General features: G+C 46.9%; 1 protein-coding gene across 1 annotated transcript in view; it reads right to left on the minus strand.

Moving 5' to 3' along the window:
* LOC139278112 (lamin tail domain-containing protein 1-like) overlaps nucleotides 1-18,387 on the minus strand; it is a 33,403-nt gene extending 15,016 nt beyond the window's left edge. Inside the window, exons 1-4 of the mRNA XM_070896768.1 lie at nucleotides 18,083-18,387; nucleotides 3,317-3,503; nucleotides 2,107-2,226; nucleotides 1,021-1,211 (exon numbers count right to left, since the gene is read on the minus strand). Coding sequence (XP_070752869.1) covers nucleotides 1,021-1,211; nucleotides 2,107-2,226; nucleotides 3,317-3,503; nucleotides 18,083-18,387 — 803 coding nt within the window. The remainder of the gene's footprint in view (nucleotides 1-1,020; nucleotides 1,212-2,106; nucleotides 2,227-3,316; nucleotides 3,504-18,082) is intronic.
* Between the last annotated feature and the right edge of the window lie 366 nt (nucleotides 18,388-18,753).

An 18,753-nucleotide genomic window follows, 5' to 3' on the forward strand; every position in this document is an offset into this window, starting at 1 on the left:
CCTTGTCGAAAGCCTTCTGAAAGTCCAAATACACCACATCAACTGGTTCCCCCTTGTCCACTCTACTGGAAACATCCTCAAAAAATTCCAGAAGATTTGTCAAGCATGATTTCCCTTTCACAAATCCATGCTGACTTGGACCTATCATGTCACCTCTTTGCAAATGCGCTGCTATGACATCCTTAATAATTGATTCCATCATTTTACCCACTACCGATGTCAGTCTGACCGGTCTATAATTCCCTGTTTTCTCTCTCCCTCCTTTTTTAAAAAGTGGTGTTACATTGGCTACCCTCCACTCGATAGGAACTGATCCAGTGTCTATGGAATGTTGGAAAATGACTGTCAATGCATCTGCTATTTCCAAGGCCACCTCCTTAAGTTCTCTGGGATGCAGACCATCAGGCCCTGGGGATTTATTGGCCTTCAATCCCATCAATTTCCCCAACACAATTTTCCGACTAATAAGGATTTCCCTCAGTTCCGCCTTCTCACTAGACCCTCTGACCCCTTTTATATCCGGAAGGTTGTTTGTGTCCTCCTTAGTGAATACCGAACCAAAGTACTTGTTCAATTGGTCTGCCATTTCTTTGTTCCCAGTTATGACTTTCCCTGATTCTGACTGCAGGGGAGCTACATTTGTCTTTACTAACCTTTTTCTCTTTACATATCTATAGAAGCTTTTGCAGTCCATTTTAATTTTCCCTGCAAGCTTTCTCTCGTACTCTATTTTCCCTGCCCTTACTCCCGATGGGAACTGACCAAAGCTCTGTACAACTCAAGCATAACTTCCTCCCCTTTGCATTCCAGCCCCCTTGAGATAAAGGACAACATTCCATTAGCCTTTTTGATGACTTTTGTACCTGCGCTCTAGCTTTTAGGGAGTTGTGTTCAGTGTAACGGTCCAGTGACTACAGTGTCATGAATATCACCTCCTTATCTCAGAGACACCTTTGAGCCAGCGGTATTGGTGTCACTTCAGGTAAGTAGGGCACGATGCTCATTGTCACATATACTTACTTTATTGATAAAACTGATGGCGAAAAGTAGCACATGTTCGAAGTAGTCTGATCCTTTTCCTTGTCTAGTTGAAGATTTACTCGACAATCATTGGTGGAGACCTGATGATCGCAGGTTGTGAACTGTTTTCCATCTTTGCATGGGTCCTTTAACTTTGAGTTCCCAGGAGCAGGAGTGAACCAAGCAATAGCCTAAGGGAAGGTCACAAGTCAGTAAGAGGTGATTACCCTGTTCTCATTTATGTTCACCTGTTCAATATATGATCCAAAATAGCCAAGCCCAACAAGTGCCCCCATCAGTGGGGTGACATTTGGTGAAGTCTACACTCATTATCAACATACTGCAAGGCCCTGTGACACTTTGCACCACAACCTATCCGCATTAATAGACTTCACTGCCATCAAACCACTCCAGAGCAATCGCAACGCATATCTCTCTTTATTGAAACAATCCACGTGATATAAAGATTATGCAAAGGCGGCACAAGCTTTTGTTCCCACTATCTGCCACTGCTCTTACTGCTGGGGTACAAGTCCACGGCCCACAGTTTGCCGCGTAAGTAGACGTTCTTCTTGTCTGCTGGTCTGGACAGGGTTTCTTTGGCAGGCTATTTGATTCTGAAGGCCATTGCAATCGTGACCCATCCTCTCCTCACTTGTGCGAGGGATAGAGGGGAAGGTTATTCCCTCTTGTTGCTGTGTGCAGTGACAGTGTAAACAAGTACAAGGAGATTTCCTCTGGCCAGTATGTCTAGTGAAATCACACACCTGGCTCTTTGAAGACACAACTACAATTTCACTTGAATCAACCAGAGGAAGATCTTCTGTGAACTATAGACGGGTCAGCTTAAAGTCAGTGATAGGGAACTTCCAAAAGGAACTGGATAAAGAGTTGAAGTGGAAACATTTGCAGGACTATGGGGAAAGAGCAGGAGAGTGAGACTAATTGGGTAGCTCTTTCAAAGCGCTGGCACAGGGACGGTGGGCCAAAGGGATTCATTCTGTGCTGTATCATTCTATGAAAATAGCCAGCTGTACGAATGCCATTAATACTTGGAATATTCAATGTAAAATCACAACCACTTGCCTGTCCATTGGGCTTACACAAGATCGTTATACATTCAGCACCCGTTCCAAACTTATTACATTCCTTCCATAAAAAGTCTTTTGGCGGATTATGAGGGACTTTTGCTCCAGCTGCCCAAACCTATAATGCAATGATTCACACTGTGTTAATGACTGAATTACAGAGTGATTTAAAAATACATATTCTTGGGGTGTGGGCGTCGCTGGCAAGGCCGGCATTTATTGCCCATCCCTAGTTGTCATGAGATAGTGGTGGTGAGCCGCCTTCTCCTTGAACCACTGCAGTCTGTGTGGTGAAGGCACTCCCACAGCGCTGTTAGGAAGGGAGTTCCAGGATGTTTGTGCCACTTTGGTCCGGGAACAATTGACAGTAACCCAACTGTAATCCTGGCAAAGGTCACTGATTGAGCACAGACCGGGGGGACAATTCTAGCATGGCGATGAAAGAATGACAATTTATGTCCCAGTCAGGCTGCCGTGCGACTTGGAGTGGAGCCATACACATGGTTTGGGGTTAAACATTGTGACATGGGCTGGATTTCCGGTCCGTTGCACTCCGTTTTCCACCCCGGAGCGGCGGCAATGGCAGGGGTGAGGTGTTCTGGGCGGGCGGTCAGCCTCCTGCGCCCCGCAGCGATCCTCAGGTCTGGTTTAGTGGCAGTGTGGAGCAGCATCACCAGGAAGAGCTGCCCTGGGTGTGCAACGCCCCTGGTTGTGACACCAGCGCGAGTTTTGATTCTTGACCAACCTATACACCGCAAAGCATGCCTTGCAACGACCGCCTGGGAAATCAGGGCAGACCAACCATCACATTGGCGAAGAGGTAAGGAATGGACTCCGAAGGTAAGTGAGATTGTTTTCTCTTTTAATTGTTTTTGCGATTTGTCTTGTGGTTGCGTGGGCAATGTCTTGGGAATGTTTTTGTGGTACTTTGTTAAAGTTTTCTTCCCCCACCCCAGACGTTATTCGGAGCACTCCTGGCCCGACTCTTTAGCTCGGGAGTTTCCCATCCTAACACCCCGAGAAAGGTGTACAACGCCTTCCTTAGCGCTGCGCCCCCTGACTCAGGGCCCAGCTGCCCAAACTTACCTACTGAGGCACAAACTATTCCTGGCCACTAACTTTCCCATCCTGCCGCCATTATCACTCCAAAAACATAAACGTCGATGAAACAGCCCAAGGAACGGAGTCTGTCGTTGATCTTTTCTTACCGTCACAACAGATCCTGCATTCACTCGTGTCCTGGGGGGGAAGGTGTACACTGTTACAGGATGGCCGCCAATATTCTGCTGCAGAATATGGTTTCCAATATCCTCCTCGGTGTCAACTGAAACATTTGAGAGTCGAACAAAGTGACCATTTGCAGCGACCTCGACTATTTTGATGTTCCCCAAGGAGCTGGAATAAAGAAAGAGTTTTGTGTTGTCACTTTTCCAGTAAATTTGGAGACGACGTTAAAAGTTGCAGATAATAATCAGTTGGTTTGTGGAAGGTTCTCCATTTTGGTGCATATTTCAGAAACAGGCAGCCATTTACAACCAGAGGATGGTTGCACGTACATAACAATGAATGTGCATCTCCATCGACATTTAAGCTGAAATCTTAAGTGGTCCATCTTTTCCATCAGTTAATATCTCTAAATTGCTACGGAAAAAATTCTGCAATTTAAAATGAATGAAAAGATAGAATATGGATCTTTAGTCATTGTTCTTCAAGTTAAGGTATATGTTGCAAACCGTTTCATATAGTATTGCATCAAAGGAAAGGGTACATTAACTTCTGTTATTTCCAATTCTAATTTTAAAATGACAACACATATACCATTCGCATGTAAACAACATGTAGGTGGATAGAGGATTGGCTAACGAACAGAAAACAGAGAGTCGGGATAAATGGGCCATTTTCCGGTTGGCAAATAGTGACTAGTGGGGTGCCGAAGGGATCGGTGCTGGGTCCTCAACTATGGATGAAGGGACCGAGTGTGATGTAACCAAGTTTGCTGATGATAGAAAGATGGGTGGGAAAGCAAATTGTGAGGAGGACACAAAAAACCTACAAAGGGATATAGACAGGCTAAGTGAGTGGGCAAAAATTTGGCAGATGGGGTATAATGTGGGAAAATGTGAGGTTATTCACTTTGGCAGAAATAATAGAAAGGCAAATTATAATTTAAATGGAGAAAAATTGCAAAGTGCTGCAGTACAGAGGGACCTGGGGGTCTTGTGCATGAAACACAAAAAGTTAGTATGCAGGTACAGCAAGTAATCAGGAAGATGAATGGAATGTTGGCCTTTATTGTAAGGGGGATAGTGTATAAAAGTAGAGAAGTCCTGCTACAACTGTACAGGGTATTGCTGAGGCCACACCTGGAGTACTGCGTGCAGTTTTGGTCTCCGTATTTAAGGAGGGATATACTTGCATTGGAGGCTGTTCAGAGAAGGTTTACTAGGTTGATTCCGGAGATGAGGAGGTTGACTTATGAGGATAGGTTGAGCAGGTTGGGCCTATACACATTGGACTTCAGAAGAATGAAAGGTGATCATATTGAAACTTAAAAGATAATAAGGGGGCTCGACAAGGTGGATGCAGAGAGGATATTTCCACTCATAGGGGAAATTAAAACTAGGGGACCTAGTCTCAGAATAAGGGGCCAGCTATTTAAAACTGAGATGAGGAGGAATTTCTTCTCTCAGAGGGTTGTAAATCTATGGAATTCTCTGCCCCAGAGAGCTGTGGAAGCTGGGTTATTGAATATAATTAAGGCGGAGATAGACAGATTTTTGAGCGATAAGGGAGTCGAGGGTTATGGAGAATGGGCAGGGAAGTGGAGTTGAGGCCAGGATCAGATCAGCCATGATCTTATTGAATGGCGGAGCAGGTTTGAGGGGCCAAAAGACCGACTGCTCCTATTTCTTATGTTCTTAAGTTCTGTTACTGAGTGAAGAAGATCCAGTGTCCATCTAGAGATAGTCTTCAATTCACTTTCATGGCAGCTTTTTTACCCAATGTCTCCAACACAGCTGGCTCCTGCTTCGCTGAAGAACAGAAATAAAATACCGCACAGTTCATTTGCTTCATTCCCCGCCCCCTTCATTCCCCGCCCCTTCATTCCCTGCCCCCTTCATTCCCCGCCCCTTCATTCCCTGCCCCCTTCATTCCCCGCCCCCTTCATTCCCCGCCCCCTTCATTCCCCGTGTTAAGTCCTGACTCTAATGTATTGACGAGACACATGCTGAAGTCAAGGTCACTCAGGACCTGCACCTTTAATTCCAGCTCTCCAGTGCTGCACTTGCCTGAGACCTCCCTTTATATACCACAGTGGGACAGGTATGGAGTGTCTCCTGCAAGTGCACCCCTGGTGGTAAGGTATGCTTATTGTTACAGGTCATATCCAGTTACAGTCATGTATAGCATGGTAAGATACAGTTATATACAGTAATGTGAGATACATGACATCACCCTCCCCCAAGGTCTTATTGTCTTTATAGATTCAGTCTCTCAGGCGGTCTGTGCTCTCGCGTGGAGCGTCTTAGTTGTGGTTCAGTTGTTTGCCTTGGTGTCTGTTTTTCGTTCGGTGTGATTGCTGTTATCTCGCCTGGGCTGTCTGTTGAGATTGCCCTTTCCTCATGTTGTTCCACCTGTCTGTCCACCAGGTGTGGTGTGAGTTCCACATTGTAGTCTGCCTCTGGTTCTTCAGTGTTATCAGTGAATCTACGTTTTACTTGGTCTACATGCCTTCCGCAGGTTTGGCCATTGTCTATTTGTACAACCAGTAGCCTGTTTCTCTTTTTGTCTGTTACTGTCCCTGCAAGCCATTTGGGACCCCGGCCATAGTTTAGCACAAACACGTTGTCCCCTATCTCATTCCACCTCCCCCTCGAATTTCGGTCATGGTACCCAGTTACTTTTGACGCTTAGCCTCAACAATTTCATGCATGTCTGGGAGGATTAACGAGAGCCTGGTCTTTAAGGTTTGTTTCATCAATAGTTGCGCGGGGGGAATCCCAGTCAACGAAAGCGGACGAGATCTGTATGCCAGCAGCAGTCGCGACAGGCAGCTCTGCAGCATGGGACCTTGGATTCTGAGCATGCCTTGTTTAATGATCTGCACTGCTCGCTCCGCCTGGCCATTGGAGGCCGGCTTGAAAGGTCCGTCTTAACGTGATTTATACCGTGGTCAACTATAAAATCGTGAAATTCTGCGCTGGTGAAGCACGGACCATTATCACTGACCAATATGTCAGAAATGCTGTGCGTTGCAAACATGGTTGCAAGGCTCTCCACAGTGGTGGAGGTGGTGCTCGAGTTTAAAATGGTGCACTCGATCCATTTTGAAAATGCATCAACGACTACGAGGAACATTTTGCCCATGAATGAGCCCGCATAGTCTACATGCACCCGCGACCATGGTTTGGTGGGCCAGGGCCAGGGGCTTAGGGGGGCCTCCCTGGGGGCATTACTGAGTTGGGCACAAATGGTGCACTGACGGATGCAGAGCTCCAAGTCCTTGTCAATGCCAGGCCACCAGACATGAGATCTGGCTATGGCCTTCATAAGAATGATCCCCAGGTGCTCACGGTGGAGCTCCCGGACAAACGCCTCCCTGTCTCATGAGGGCATAACTACTCGGCTGCCCCACATCAGGCAGTCTGCCTGTAGTGAGAGTTCATGCATGCGCCTATGGAAGGGTTTGACCTCCTCGGGGCAGGCATCGCAAGCCTCTGCCCAGTCACCGGTTAAAACGCATCTTTTAACTAGAGATAACGTGGGGTCGCTGGTCGTCCAGGCTCTGATTTGGCGAGCCGTCATGGGCGAATCTGTGGATTCAAAGGCATTGATTGCCATGACCATCTCACAGTCCTGTTTGTCGGACCCTTCTGTGGTCGCCAGGGGTAGCCTGCTAAGCGCGTCGGCACAGTTGTCTGTGCCTTATCGTGTAGTCGTAAGCCGCCAGCATGAGTGCCCACCGCTGAATGCGCGCCAAGGCGTTGGCATTGATTGCCTTGCACTCGGATAGTAGGGACGTGAGGGGTTTGTGGTCAGTTTCTAATGCAAACTTGGCCCTGAAAAGGTATTGGTGCATCTTTTTGACACCGTACACGCACGTGAGCGCCTCCATCTCAACCATACCGTACCCGCGCCCTGCCCGCGAAAGTGACCTGGAGGCATAAGCAACGGGCTGCAATTTACCCGCATCATTGATGTGCTGTAAAACGCACCTGACCCTGTACGGTGATGCATCACATGTAAGGACTAACTTTTTACCTGAGTCAAAAAAGACTAAAACACTGTTGGAACACAGAAGGTTGCGTGCCTTATTGAAGGCGCATTCTTGGGCCTCCCCCCAAAACCAATCGCACCCCTTTCTGAGTAGCACATGGAGAGGCTCCAGCAGCGTGCTCAAGTTCTGCATAAAGTTCCCAAAGTAATTGAGTAGCCCGAGAAAGGCGCGCAGTTCTGAGACATTCTGGGGCCTGGGTGCCAGGCGAATTGCTTCGGTTTTGGATTCGGATGGGCGGGTTCCATCAGCGGCAATCCTTCTGCCCAAAAATTCAACCTCAGGCGCGAGAAACAGACACTTGGATTTCTTAACTCTTAGGCCTACCTGACCCAATCGACTTAATACTTCCTCAAGATTGTGGAGATGAGAGTCGGTGTCCCTGCCCGAGATGAATATGTTATCTTGAAACACAACCATCCCCGGAATGGACTTGAGCAGACTTTCCATGTTGCGCTGGAATATAGCAGCTGCCGACGTGATGCCGAATGGGCATCGATTGTACATGAAAAGGCCTCGATGTGTGTTGATGGTGGTGAGTAGCTTCGACTCATCGGTCAGTTCTTGCGTCATATACGCAGATGTGAGGTAAAGTTTCAAGAAAAGTTTTCCTCCAGCCAACATGGCAAATAGGTCCTCCGCTCTGGGCAGCGGGTATTGGTCCTGTAGGGAGACTCTGTTTATGGCAGACTTGTAATCTCCACAGATTCGCACGGATCCATCAGGCTTCATGACGGGGTCGATGGGGCTTGCCCAGTCGCTGAATTCCACGGGAGAAATTATGCCTTCCCGCAGAAGCCGGTCCAGTTCGTTTTCAATCTTTTCCCTCATCACATAAGGCACAGCTCTAGCCTTGTGATGGACCGGTCTGGCATTCTGTGTGATGTAGATTCTAACTTTAGCCCCTTTGACGGTGCCCACACCTGGCTGAAAAAGATGTTCAAAATGGCTTAGAACTGTTGAGCAGGAGGTCCGTTCCTCTGATGACATGGGGTGAACATCATCCCATTTCCAATTTAGTTCTGCTAGCCAGCTTCTCCCCAACAGGGCTGGGAGAATCCGGGGACAATCCACAGGGAAAGTCGGTGCACCATCACTTTGTGTGTGACTGAGAGCATGGCGTTGCCAAGGACTGGGACGATTTCTTTAGTATAGGTCCTTAGTTTGGTGTCGATCTTTGTGAGTTTTGGTCTGTTGCTTTTGTGCGGCCACAGCTGTTCAAATTGTTGAACGCTCATGAGGGATTGACTGGCCCCCGTGTCCAGTTCCATGTTGATGGGTATCCCGTTGAGTAGAACCCTCATCATAATTGGAGGCGTCTTGGTGTAAGAACAGTGGACATTGATCATGTTAACCCGCTGTACCTCGGCATCCCGTGCACTGTTCCAATCGTCTTCTGGTCCGCTTTCCGATCCTTCCGATTCGTATATCAGCCGAGCTGCTGTTTTTCTGCACATGCGAGCCAGATGCCCTGTGTAGTTGCAGTTTCTGCAAACGGCATGCTGAAATCGACATACCCTGGTTGAGTGCCTTCCCCCACATCTCCAACACAGACCGTTTCCATTGTTTCTGAAGGATGAGGGGCGTCTGGCTGATCTCCCTTGAGCTTCTCTCAATCTGTTGTTGATTGCTCGCATTGTGGGTTGATGAGATGTGATCGGCCGTTCATGTGGCCCTTGATTTTGATGGCTTCTGGTGCCACTGTCTGCTGTTGAAGGCCTGCTCTCCTGCCTTTGTCTGTGTGTGGTAGCGGTTTGTTTCACAATGTGAACCCCTTGTTCCGATGCCTCTTGGTTGTCGTACCCGAAGTATAGATCTGCCTCATTTCTTCTTCGCCTGCCAAGAACGTCTGTGCGACCAGTGCTGCTGCTTCTAGAGTCAAGTTCTTAGTCTCTATAAGCTTTCGGAATATGCCCGCGTGGCCTATTCCTTCAATAAAAAAGTCTCTCAGTACTTCTCTCCTTAGTTCATCGGGGAACTCACATGAACTACTGTTCTTACACCAAGACGCCTCCAATTATGATGAGGGTTCTACTCAACGGGATACCCATCAATATGGAACTGGACACGGGGGCCAGTCAATCCCTCATGAGCGTTCATCACATACCATCGGATTGGAAAGCAGCTAATGTAATGCCTCTGTTTAAAAAAGGGGGCAGACAAAAGGCAGGTAACTATAGGCCGGTTAGTTTAACATCTGTAGTGGGGAAAATGCTTGAAGCTATCATTAAGGAAGAAATAGCGGGACATCTAGATAGGAATAGTGCAATCAAGCAGACGCAACATGGATTCATGAAGAGGAAATCATGTTGAACTAATTTACTGGAATTCCTTGAGGATATAACGAGCATGGTGGATAGAGGTGTACCGATGGATGTGGTGTATTTAGATTTCCAAAAGGCATTCTATAAGGTGCCACTCAAAAGGTTACTGCAGAAGATAAAGGTACATGGAGTCAGAGGAAATGTATTAGCATGGATAGAGAATTGGCTGGCTAACAGAAAGCAGAGAGTCGGGATAAATGGGTCCTTTTCGGGTTGGAAATCGGTGGTTAGTGTTGTGCCACAGGGATTGGTGCTGGGACCACAACTGTTTACAATATACATAGATGATCTGGAAGAGGGGACAGAGTGTAGTGTAACAAAATTTGCAGATGACACAAAGATTAGTGGGAAAGCGGGTTGTGTAGAGGACACAGAGGCTGCAAAGAGATTTAGATAGATTAAGCGAATGGGCTAAGGTTTGGCAGATGGAATACAATGTCGGAAAATGTGAGGTCATCCACCTTGGAAAAAAAAACAGTAAAAGGGAATATTATTTGAATGGGGAGAAATTACAACATGCTGTGGTGCAGAGGGACCTGGGGGTCCTTGTGCATGAATCCCAAAAAGTTAGTTTGTAGGTGCAGCAGGTAATCAGGAAGGCGAATGGAATGTTGGCCTTCATTGCGGGAGGGATGGAGTACAAAAGCAGGGAGGTCCTGCTGCAACTGTATAGGGTATTGGTGAGGCCGCACCTGGAGTACTGCGTGCAGTTTTGGTCACCTTACTTAAGGAAGGATATACTAGCTTTGGAGGGAGCACAGAGACGATTCACTAGGCTGATTCCGGAGATGAGGGGGCTACCTTATGATGATAGATTGAGTAAACTGGGTCTTTACTCGTTGGAGTTCAGAAGGATGTGGGGTGATCTTATAGAAACATTTAAAATAATGAAAGGGATAGACAAGATAGAGGCAGAGAGGTTGTTTCCACTGGTCGGGGAGACTAGAACTAGGGGGCACAGCCTCAAAATACGGGAGAGCCAATTTAAAACCGAGTTGAATCTGTGGAATTCTCTGCCCAAGGAAGCAGTTGAGGCTAGCTCATTGAATGTATTCAAATCACAGATAGATAGATTTTTAACCAATAAGGGAATTAAGGGTTATGGGGAGCGGGCGGGTAAGTGGAGCTGAGTCCACGGCCAGATCAGCCATGATCTTGTCGAGGGGTGGAGCAGGCTCGAGGGGCTAGATGGCCTACTCTTGTTCCTAATTCTTATGTTCTTATATTCTTATGTTCTTATGAACTAGCTAGCCTCCGAAGTTCCGCCACGAAGTCGGGTATGCTTTGGCCCACACAGCGTCTGCAGTTGTAGAACCTGTGTCTGGCCATGTGTAGGCTGCTCGCTGGTTTCAGGTGGTCTCACACCAGTGTGCTCAACTCCTCAAATGACTTGCTTGCTGGTTTCTCGGGTGCCAGCAGGTCTTTCATTAAAGCGTATGTTTTCGAGCCACAGCTGGTCAAGAGATGGGCTCTTCTCTTGTCTGCCTTATCGTCGCCCAGCCAGTCTTTGGTCACAAAGCTTTGCTGGAGCCTTTCCATAAAGTCATCCCAATTGTCTCCAGCATTGTATTTCTCATCTGAGCTGTTGGTAACCATTCTGTGGATTCTGTGATCCCGTAACTCGTCGCCACTGTTAAGTCCTGACTCTAATATACTGACTTACACGAGACACATGTTGAAGTCAAGGTCACTCAGGACCTGCACCTTTAATTCCAGCTCTCCAGCGCTGCACTTGCCTGAGACCTCCCTTTATATACCACAGTGGGACAGGTATGGAGTGTCTCCTGCAAGTGCACCCCTGGTGGTAAGGTATGCTTATTATTACAGGTCATATCCAGTTACAGTCATGCATAGCATGGTAAGATACAGTTATATACAGTAATGTGAGATACATGACACCCTGCCCCCTACATTTCCCGCCCCTACATTCCCCACCACTTAGCCCCTCGAGCCTGTTCTGCCATTCAATCAGTTCAGGGCTGATCTACACCTTAATGCCATTTTCCTGCCTTTGCTCCCTATGTTTTGATAGCCTTAACTAACAAAAATCTGTCAATCAAAGTCTTGAAAGCTCCAATTGACCCCTTGCAGTCAAAGCCTTTTGGGAGAGAGAGTTCCAGATTTGCACCACCCTTTGTGTGAACATGCTTCCTGGTTTCACTCCTGAATGGCCGAGCTCTCATTTTAAGATTGTGCCCCCTTGTTGCAGATTACTTTTTAATGTAGTCACTATTATACTGTCAGAAACATGGCAACCAATTTACACACAGCAGGATCCAACAAATAGCAATATGATAATGATGTTGGTTGAGGGATATATATTGTCCAGGACACCGGGGATAACTCCCCTGCTCTTCTTCAAAATAGAAATTTACGACAAAGAAGGAGGCCATTTCGGCCCTTCGTGTCCGTCCCAGCTGATAAAGAGCTAACCAGCCTAATCCCACTTTTCAGTACTTTGTCCGTAGCCCTGCAGGTTACGGCACTTCAAGTCCATATCCAAGTGCTTTTCAAATGCTCTGAGGGTTTCTGCCTTTATCACCCTTTCAAGCAGTGAGTTCCAGACCCCACCACCCTCTGGGTGAAAGAATCACTGTTCAAATCCCCTCTAAACATCTGTCATTGGGAAAATGCTGGAGTCCATTATTAAGGAATCAGTAGCGGGACATTAGGAAACGCATAATTCAACCAAGCAGAGTCAGCATGGTTTTATGAAAGGGAAATCATGTTTGATAAATTTGCTGGAGTTCTTTGAGGATGTAACGAGCAGGATGGATAAGGGGGAACCAGTGGATGTGGTGTATTTGGATTTCCAGAAGGCATTCGATAAGGTGCCACGTAAAAGGTTACTGCACAAGATAAAAGTTCACAGGATTGGAGATAATATATTAGCATGGATAGAGGATTGGCTAATTAACAGAAAACAGAGAGTTGGGATAAATGGGTCATTTTGCGGTTGGCAAACAGTAACTAGTGGGGTGCCACAAGGATCAGTGCTGGGTCCTCAACTATTTATAATCTATATTAATGACTTGGATGAAGGGACCGAATGTAATGTAGCCAAGTTTGCTGATGATACAAAAATGGGAGGAAAAGCAAACTGTGAGGAGGACACACAAAATCTGCAAAGGGATATAGACAGGCTAAGTGAGTGGGCAAAAATTTGACAGATGGAGTATAATGTGGGAAAATGTGAGGTTATCCACTTTGGCAGAAAAAATAGAAAAGCAAATTATAATTTAAATGGAAAAAAATTGCAAAGTGCTGCAGTACAGAAGGACCTGGGGGTCCTTGTGCACGAAACACAAAAAGTTAGTATGTAGGTACAGCAAGTGATCAGGAAGGCTAATGGAATGTTGGCCTTTTTTGCAAGGGGGATAGAGTATAAAAGCAGAGAAGTCCTGCTGCAACTGTACAGGGTATTGGTGAGGCCACACCTAGAGTACTGCGTGCAGTTTTGGTCTCCATATTTAAGAAAGAATATACTTGCATTGGAGGCTGTTCAGAGAAGGTTCACTAGGTTGATTCCGGAGATGAGCGGGTTGACTTATGAAGAGCCCTGCGGAAACCCACCGGGAAAAGCCTTCCAGTCACAAAAACACCCATCGACCATTACCCTTTGCTTCCTGCCTCTGAGCCAATTTTAAAACCAATTTGCCACTTTGCCTTGGATCCCATGGGCATTTACTTTCGTGACCAGTCTGTCATGTGGGACCTTATCAAAAGCCTTGCTAAAATCCATGTTCATTACATCAAATGCACTACCCTCATCAACCCTCCTGGTTACCTCCTCAAAAAATACAATCAAGTTAGTCAGACACGATCTTCCCTTAACAAATCCATGCTGACTATCCTTGATTAATCCGTGTCTTTCTAAATGAAGATTTATCCTGTCCCTCGGAATTTTTTCCAATACATTTCCCACCACCGAGGTTAGTCTGACTGGCCTGTAATTCCTCGGTCTCTCCCTTTCTCCCCGTTTAAACAACAGTACAATGTTAGCACAGCGAGAATCGTGTGCCAGCTCTAGACTTCGGAGTGATGAGCTAAAAGGAGGCAAACCGTTCCAGTCAGACATTGGGGCCGCATTCATTTTAGGCGCTTCGCAGCTGAGGGGAGGAGTGTGCCCTCCGCCCGTCCGCTGTCACCGCCACAAAGCCATCGTGGGCCACCCCGACCTGTGGGGGAACACCATCGCATGTCGGAGCTATGGATAGAGCTGGAGCGCCGGGCCCTGGAACATCGTGGGTGAAGGTGTGGCGAATGAGGGTACAGGGCCCAGAAGAGGCGTGGGCCCAGGGGCAGCACGGGCCAGCCTACACTGCGATATGTGTGCACACCAGGGGGTCTGTGCAGCAGAGCTGGTCTCCAGTCATCCTGGTTAACCCCTGCCACTGGATAAAGGCCGAGCTCTGTCAAGCCCGTGTGGTGGCTGGTGAGAACGGTCGCCACATGTTAAAAAAATCCACGCACAGGCATCTTTCACCCCCTCAAATGGAGTTCAGGACTGGAACATCGGGTCCTTTATTGAAACATCTGTGAACTCATGTGCAAGCAACTCATCCTCATTCGAGGGACCGCCTATGATGATGAAGCCAGTTTGAGGCCTGGCCCTTGTTCACATGTTGCCGCGAGATGCCAGCTTCACACCCGCGCTCCGAGGCAGCTGAGGTGAGAAGGTTGAGAACTCCAACCTGGAGGGATAGTGGCAGGGTGAGCTCGGGCAGGCAGTGGGCCGGAGGGTTTTTTGTGGCAGTTCTCTTGCCCCTCCTGGCTCCAGGAAAATAGAAGGTAGAAATTAACTCATCTTTTTTTCGAGCGGCCTCCAGATATCTCTTTAAGGACCCTTGGTGTCTCTCTCTATTTCTCTTTGTGACTCATAAAAACATAAGAAATAGGAGCAGGAATAGGCCACTCCAAGGGTTATGGCCCACTCCATATAACCCTTGACTTCCCATTGTTCAAAAAAATCTGTCTATCTCCATCTTGAATATATTCAATGACCTAGCCTCCACAGCCCTCTAGGGTAGAGAATTCCAAAGATTCACGACCCTCTGAGAGAAGAAATTTCTCCTCCTTGACAAATCTTCTGGAATTTTTTGAGGATGTAACTAGTAGAGTGGACAAGGGAGAACCAGTGGATGTGGTGTATTTGGACTTTCAAAAGGCTTTTGACAAGGTCCCACACAAGAGATTGGTGTGCAAAATTAAAGCACATGGTATTGGGGGTAACGTACTGATGTGGATAGAGAACTGGTTGGAGACAGGAAGCAGAGAGTCGGGATAAACGGGTCCTTTTCAGAATGGCAGGCAGTGACTAGTGGAGTGCCGCAGGGCTCAGTGCTGGGACCCCAGCTATTTACAATATACATTAATGATTTAGATGAAGGAATTGAGTGCATTATCTCCAAGTTTGCAGATGACAGTAAGCTGGGTGGAGGTATGAGCTGTGAGGAGGATGCTAAGAGGCTGCAGGATGACTTGGACAGGTTAGGTGAGTGGGCAAATGTATGGCAGATGCAGTATAATGTGGATAAATGTGAGGTTATCCACTTTGGGGGCAAAAACATGAAGGCAGAATATTATCTGAATGGCGATAGATTAAGAAAAGGGGAGGTGCAACGAGACCTGGGTGTCATGGTTCATCAGTCATTGAAAGTTGGCATGCAGGTACAGCAGGTGGCGAAGAAGGCAGGTGGTATGTTGGCCTTCATAGCTAGGGGATTTGAGTATAGGAGCAGGGAGGTCTTACTGCAGTTGTATAGGGCCTTGGTGAGGCCTCACCTGGAATATCGTGTTCAGTTTTGGTCTCCTAATCTGAGGAAGGATGTTCTTGCTATTGAGGGAGTGCAGCGAAGATTCACCAGACTGATTCCCGGGATGGCTGGACTGACATATGAGGAGAGACTGGATTGACTGGGCCTGTATTCACTGGAGTTTAGAAGGATGAGAGAGAATCTCATAGAAACATATAAAATTCTGACGGGACTGGACAAGTTAGATGCAGGAAGAATATTCCCGATGTTGGGGAAGTCCAGAACTAGAAGACACAGTCTAAGGATCAGGGGTAAGCCATTTAGGACTGAGATGAGGAGAAATCTCTTCACTCAGAGAGTCGTTAACCTGTGGAATTCCCTATCACAGAGAGTCATTGATGCCAGTTCACTGGATATATTCAAGAGGGAGTTAGATATGGCCCTTACGGCTAAAGGGATCAAGGGGTATGGAGAGAAAGCAGGAAAGGGGTACTGAGGCGAATGATCAGTCATGATCTCATTGAATAATGGTGCAGGCTCGAAGAGCCGAATGGCCTACTCCTGTACCTATTTTCTATGTTTCTACGTTACCGCTGTGTTAAATGGGCAATCACTTAATCTGAAACTACATCCCCTAGTTCTAGATTCTCCCATGAGGGGAAGCATCCTCTCTGCATCTACCCTGTCAAGCCCCCTCAGAATCTTATATGATTCAATCAGATCACCCCTCATTCTTCTAAATTCCAATGAGTATAGGCCCAACTTGTCAACCTTTCTTCATTATACAATCCCTTCATCTCAAGAATCAACCTTGTGAACCTTCTCTGAACTGCCTCCAATGCAAATATATCCCTCCTTAAATAAAGAGACCAAAACTGTATGCAGTCTCGCAATCCTTGTCAGTCACTTTCTTTATCCCTCTCTGTCTGTCTTTCCCTCTTTGCCTGTCCATCTGTCTCTTTCTTCCTTTATCTCGGTTTTTCTCTCTGTGTGTCTCTCCCTCTCTAACCTTCTTTCACTCCCTCGCCCTGTTTGTTTTTCTCACATCTCTTTCTCTTTCTCTCTGTCGCTGTGTGTCTCTCGAACGATGTGAATCTCTCTCTCTCTCTGCCTCCACCTCTGTAGAGGTTGCTCCTTGTCCCTTTTTAATCTCTCTCCCTCTGCCTCTCTCTGACCGTCTGTCTATCTATTTTCCTTTGTGTCTTACTGTTTTGTCTGCCTGTATCTCTGCTGTCTCAGTTTATCTGTCTTTCTGTCCCTTTCTCTTGCTCTCTCTCTCTGTGAGAATGTACATGAAAGAAAATAAATGTACCATGGAGGGAACGTCCAAGTTGGATTTGCTTAATTGAGCCAAACCGATCAGGGCAATCCTGGAGAGTTGGCAACCCTAATGCCAGCAAAATGTAAGCAGTGCGGAGACTCCAGTCACCACGGTAACCAGAGGAGGAAGCAAAGACAGGTCGCACTTGAACACTGAAAAGACACGCACATCTCCCAGGCAACACATAACATCGCCATTTACAATACACCCTCAGACACATCACATCTACAGTCTACTTACTGAATCAACTCTACACAAGAATATTCTAGGTTCATTAATGCTTTATAATTGTGTCAGCTCTCCTCTAACAGTGTAATCTCTTGATTCTCTACTACATTTCGCAATAGAATCTTACAGCACAGAAGGTGGGTCATTCGGCCCTTTGGGCCTGTGCCAGCTCTTTGGAAAAGCTGTAAAATTAATCTCACTCTCTCACCCTTCTTCCATAACTCTGCAAAATGTTCCCTTATCAGGTACTTATTGAATTCCTTACTATTGAATCTGCTTCCACCTCTCTTTGAGGCAGCACATTCCAGATCGCAACAAATCGCCGTGTAAAATAATTCTCCGGATCTTTTGCAAATGATTTTAAATCCGTATTCTCTGGTTACTGAGCCTCCTGCCACTGGAAACAGTTTCTCCCTATCTACTCTGTCGAAACCCTTCATAATCTGAACGCCTCAATTAAATCTTCCCTTAATCTTCTCTGCTCCAAGGAGAACTCCAGCTTCTCCAGTCACTCTAGTCAGCTAACAGCTAGTAAGGGCAGTGTAGTGGTTATGTTATTGGACTCGTAATCCAATGGAAGAAGAGATCAAAATCTCAACCATTAGTATGAGAATTTAAACTCATTTTGTTTTTAAGTCTGCAAATGATTTTAAAATGTCGGCGTCAGTAAAAGTGACCATGAAGCTGTCGGATTGCCGTAAAAACCCAACTGGTTCACTAATGTCCTTCAGGGAAGGAAATCTGCCACCTTTACCCGGTCTGGCCTACACATGCCAATCCCACACCAACGTGGTTGATTCTTAGCTGCCCTCTGAAGTGGTCCAGTTGTGTCAAACTACACCATCTCTCTTCCTCTCTCTCACGCTCACTCGAACAACTGGCAATGAATGCCAGCAACGCCCACATCCCATGAATAACTTCTTGTTTAATGCCAAAAAGCCCTCCAAATCCATACCACGGCAAGGCACTATTAACATAGAGATAAGCTTCCAGTGTAATAAGAGGTCAAGGTTCGATATAAAACAGTGAGCCAACTCAATCTTTGGTTATAGAACAAAATCTGGGTTTACCTGGCGGTAGGTGTGTTAAGGTCGCACGCAGTCCCGAGGGGCTTGCAAATGGGGAGCACGTTGATTGCGCTGTTCCTCTTGAGTTCCTTAAACATGGTGTTGAAATAGTCTTTGCCTTGGCCAAATTTGCAGCTGTTTAGAGAATGGGTTGGAGGCTTTGAGCAAAACCCCTGTGGCTCATCGCCATTCAAAAGTTCCATCGCTGTAGAAGAAGAGATGTCAGTGTAGGTGCTCCCAACAGCCTCACGTCCTAAACAGCTGTCTCTGCTTTTTTTTGGTACATGGCTCTCGTCACAGGCGAACATACGTTTCTAAGCAACGACCCTTTAGAACGCTCGCGGCCTGACAAGGAGATGGCGTACTATTATTTGGAGGGGGAAAGACTGCCGAGCGAGCAAGGGTTCAAGGGACAGACGAAGGGAGGCCAATGTGTAGGGCAGTCCCTTCCTACTCACACAACAGAAACTGTTCTAAAACCTAGATGGGGCAGAGGGGTATGCACAAGTATCGAGGGGAGTGGTGGGCACAAGTCCGCAGCCAAGATCTCGACTGTTTTCCTGGCCGTGTGTGTGTGGCACTGCGGCAATCTGCAAGGTGGAGGTCAGCTGTGTTTCTGTAGAAAGAGACCGGGTAAAGGATTCCCTCCCCCCCTGCCCACCCCAGGCTGTTCT

The sequence above is a fragment of the Pristiophorus japonicus genome, chromosome 13 (genome assembly GCF_044704955.1).
Source record: "Pristiophorus japonicus isolate sPriJap1 chromosome 13, sPriJap1.hap1, whole genome shotgun sequence".
NCBI classification, from domain to species: domain Eukaryota; kingdom Metazoa; phylum Chordata; class Chondrichthyes; family Pristiophoridae; genus Pristiophorus; species Pristiophorus japonicus.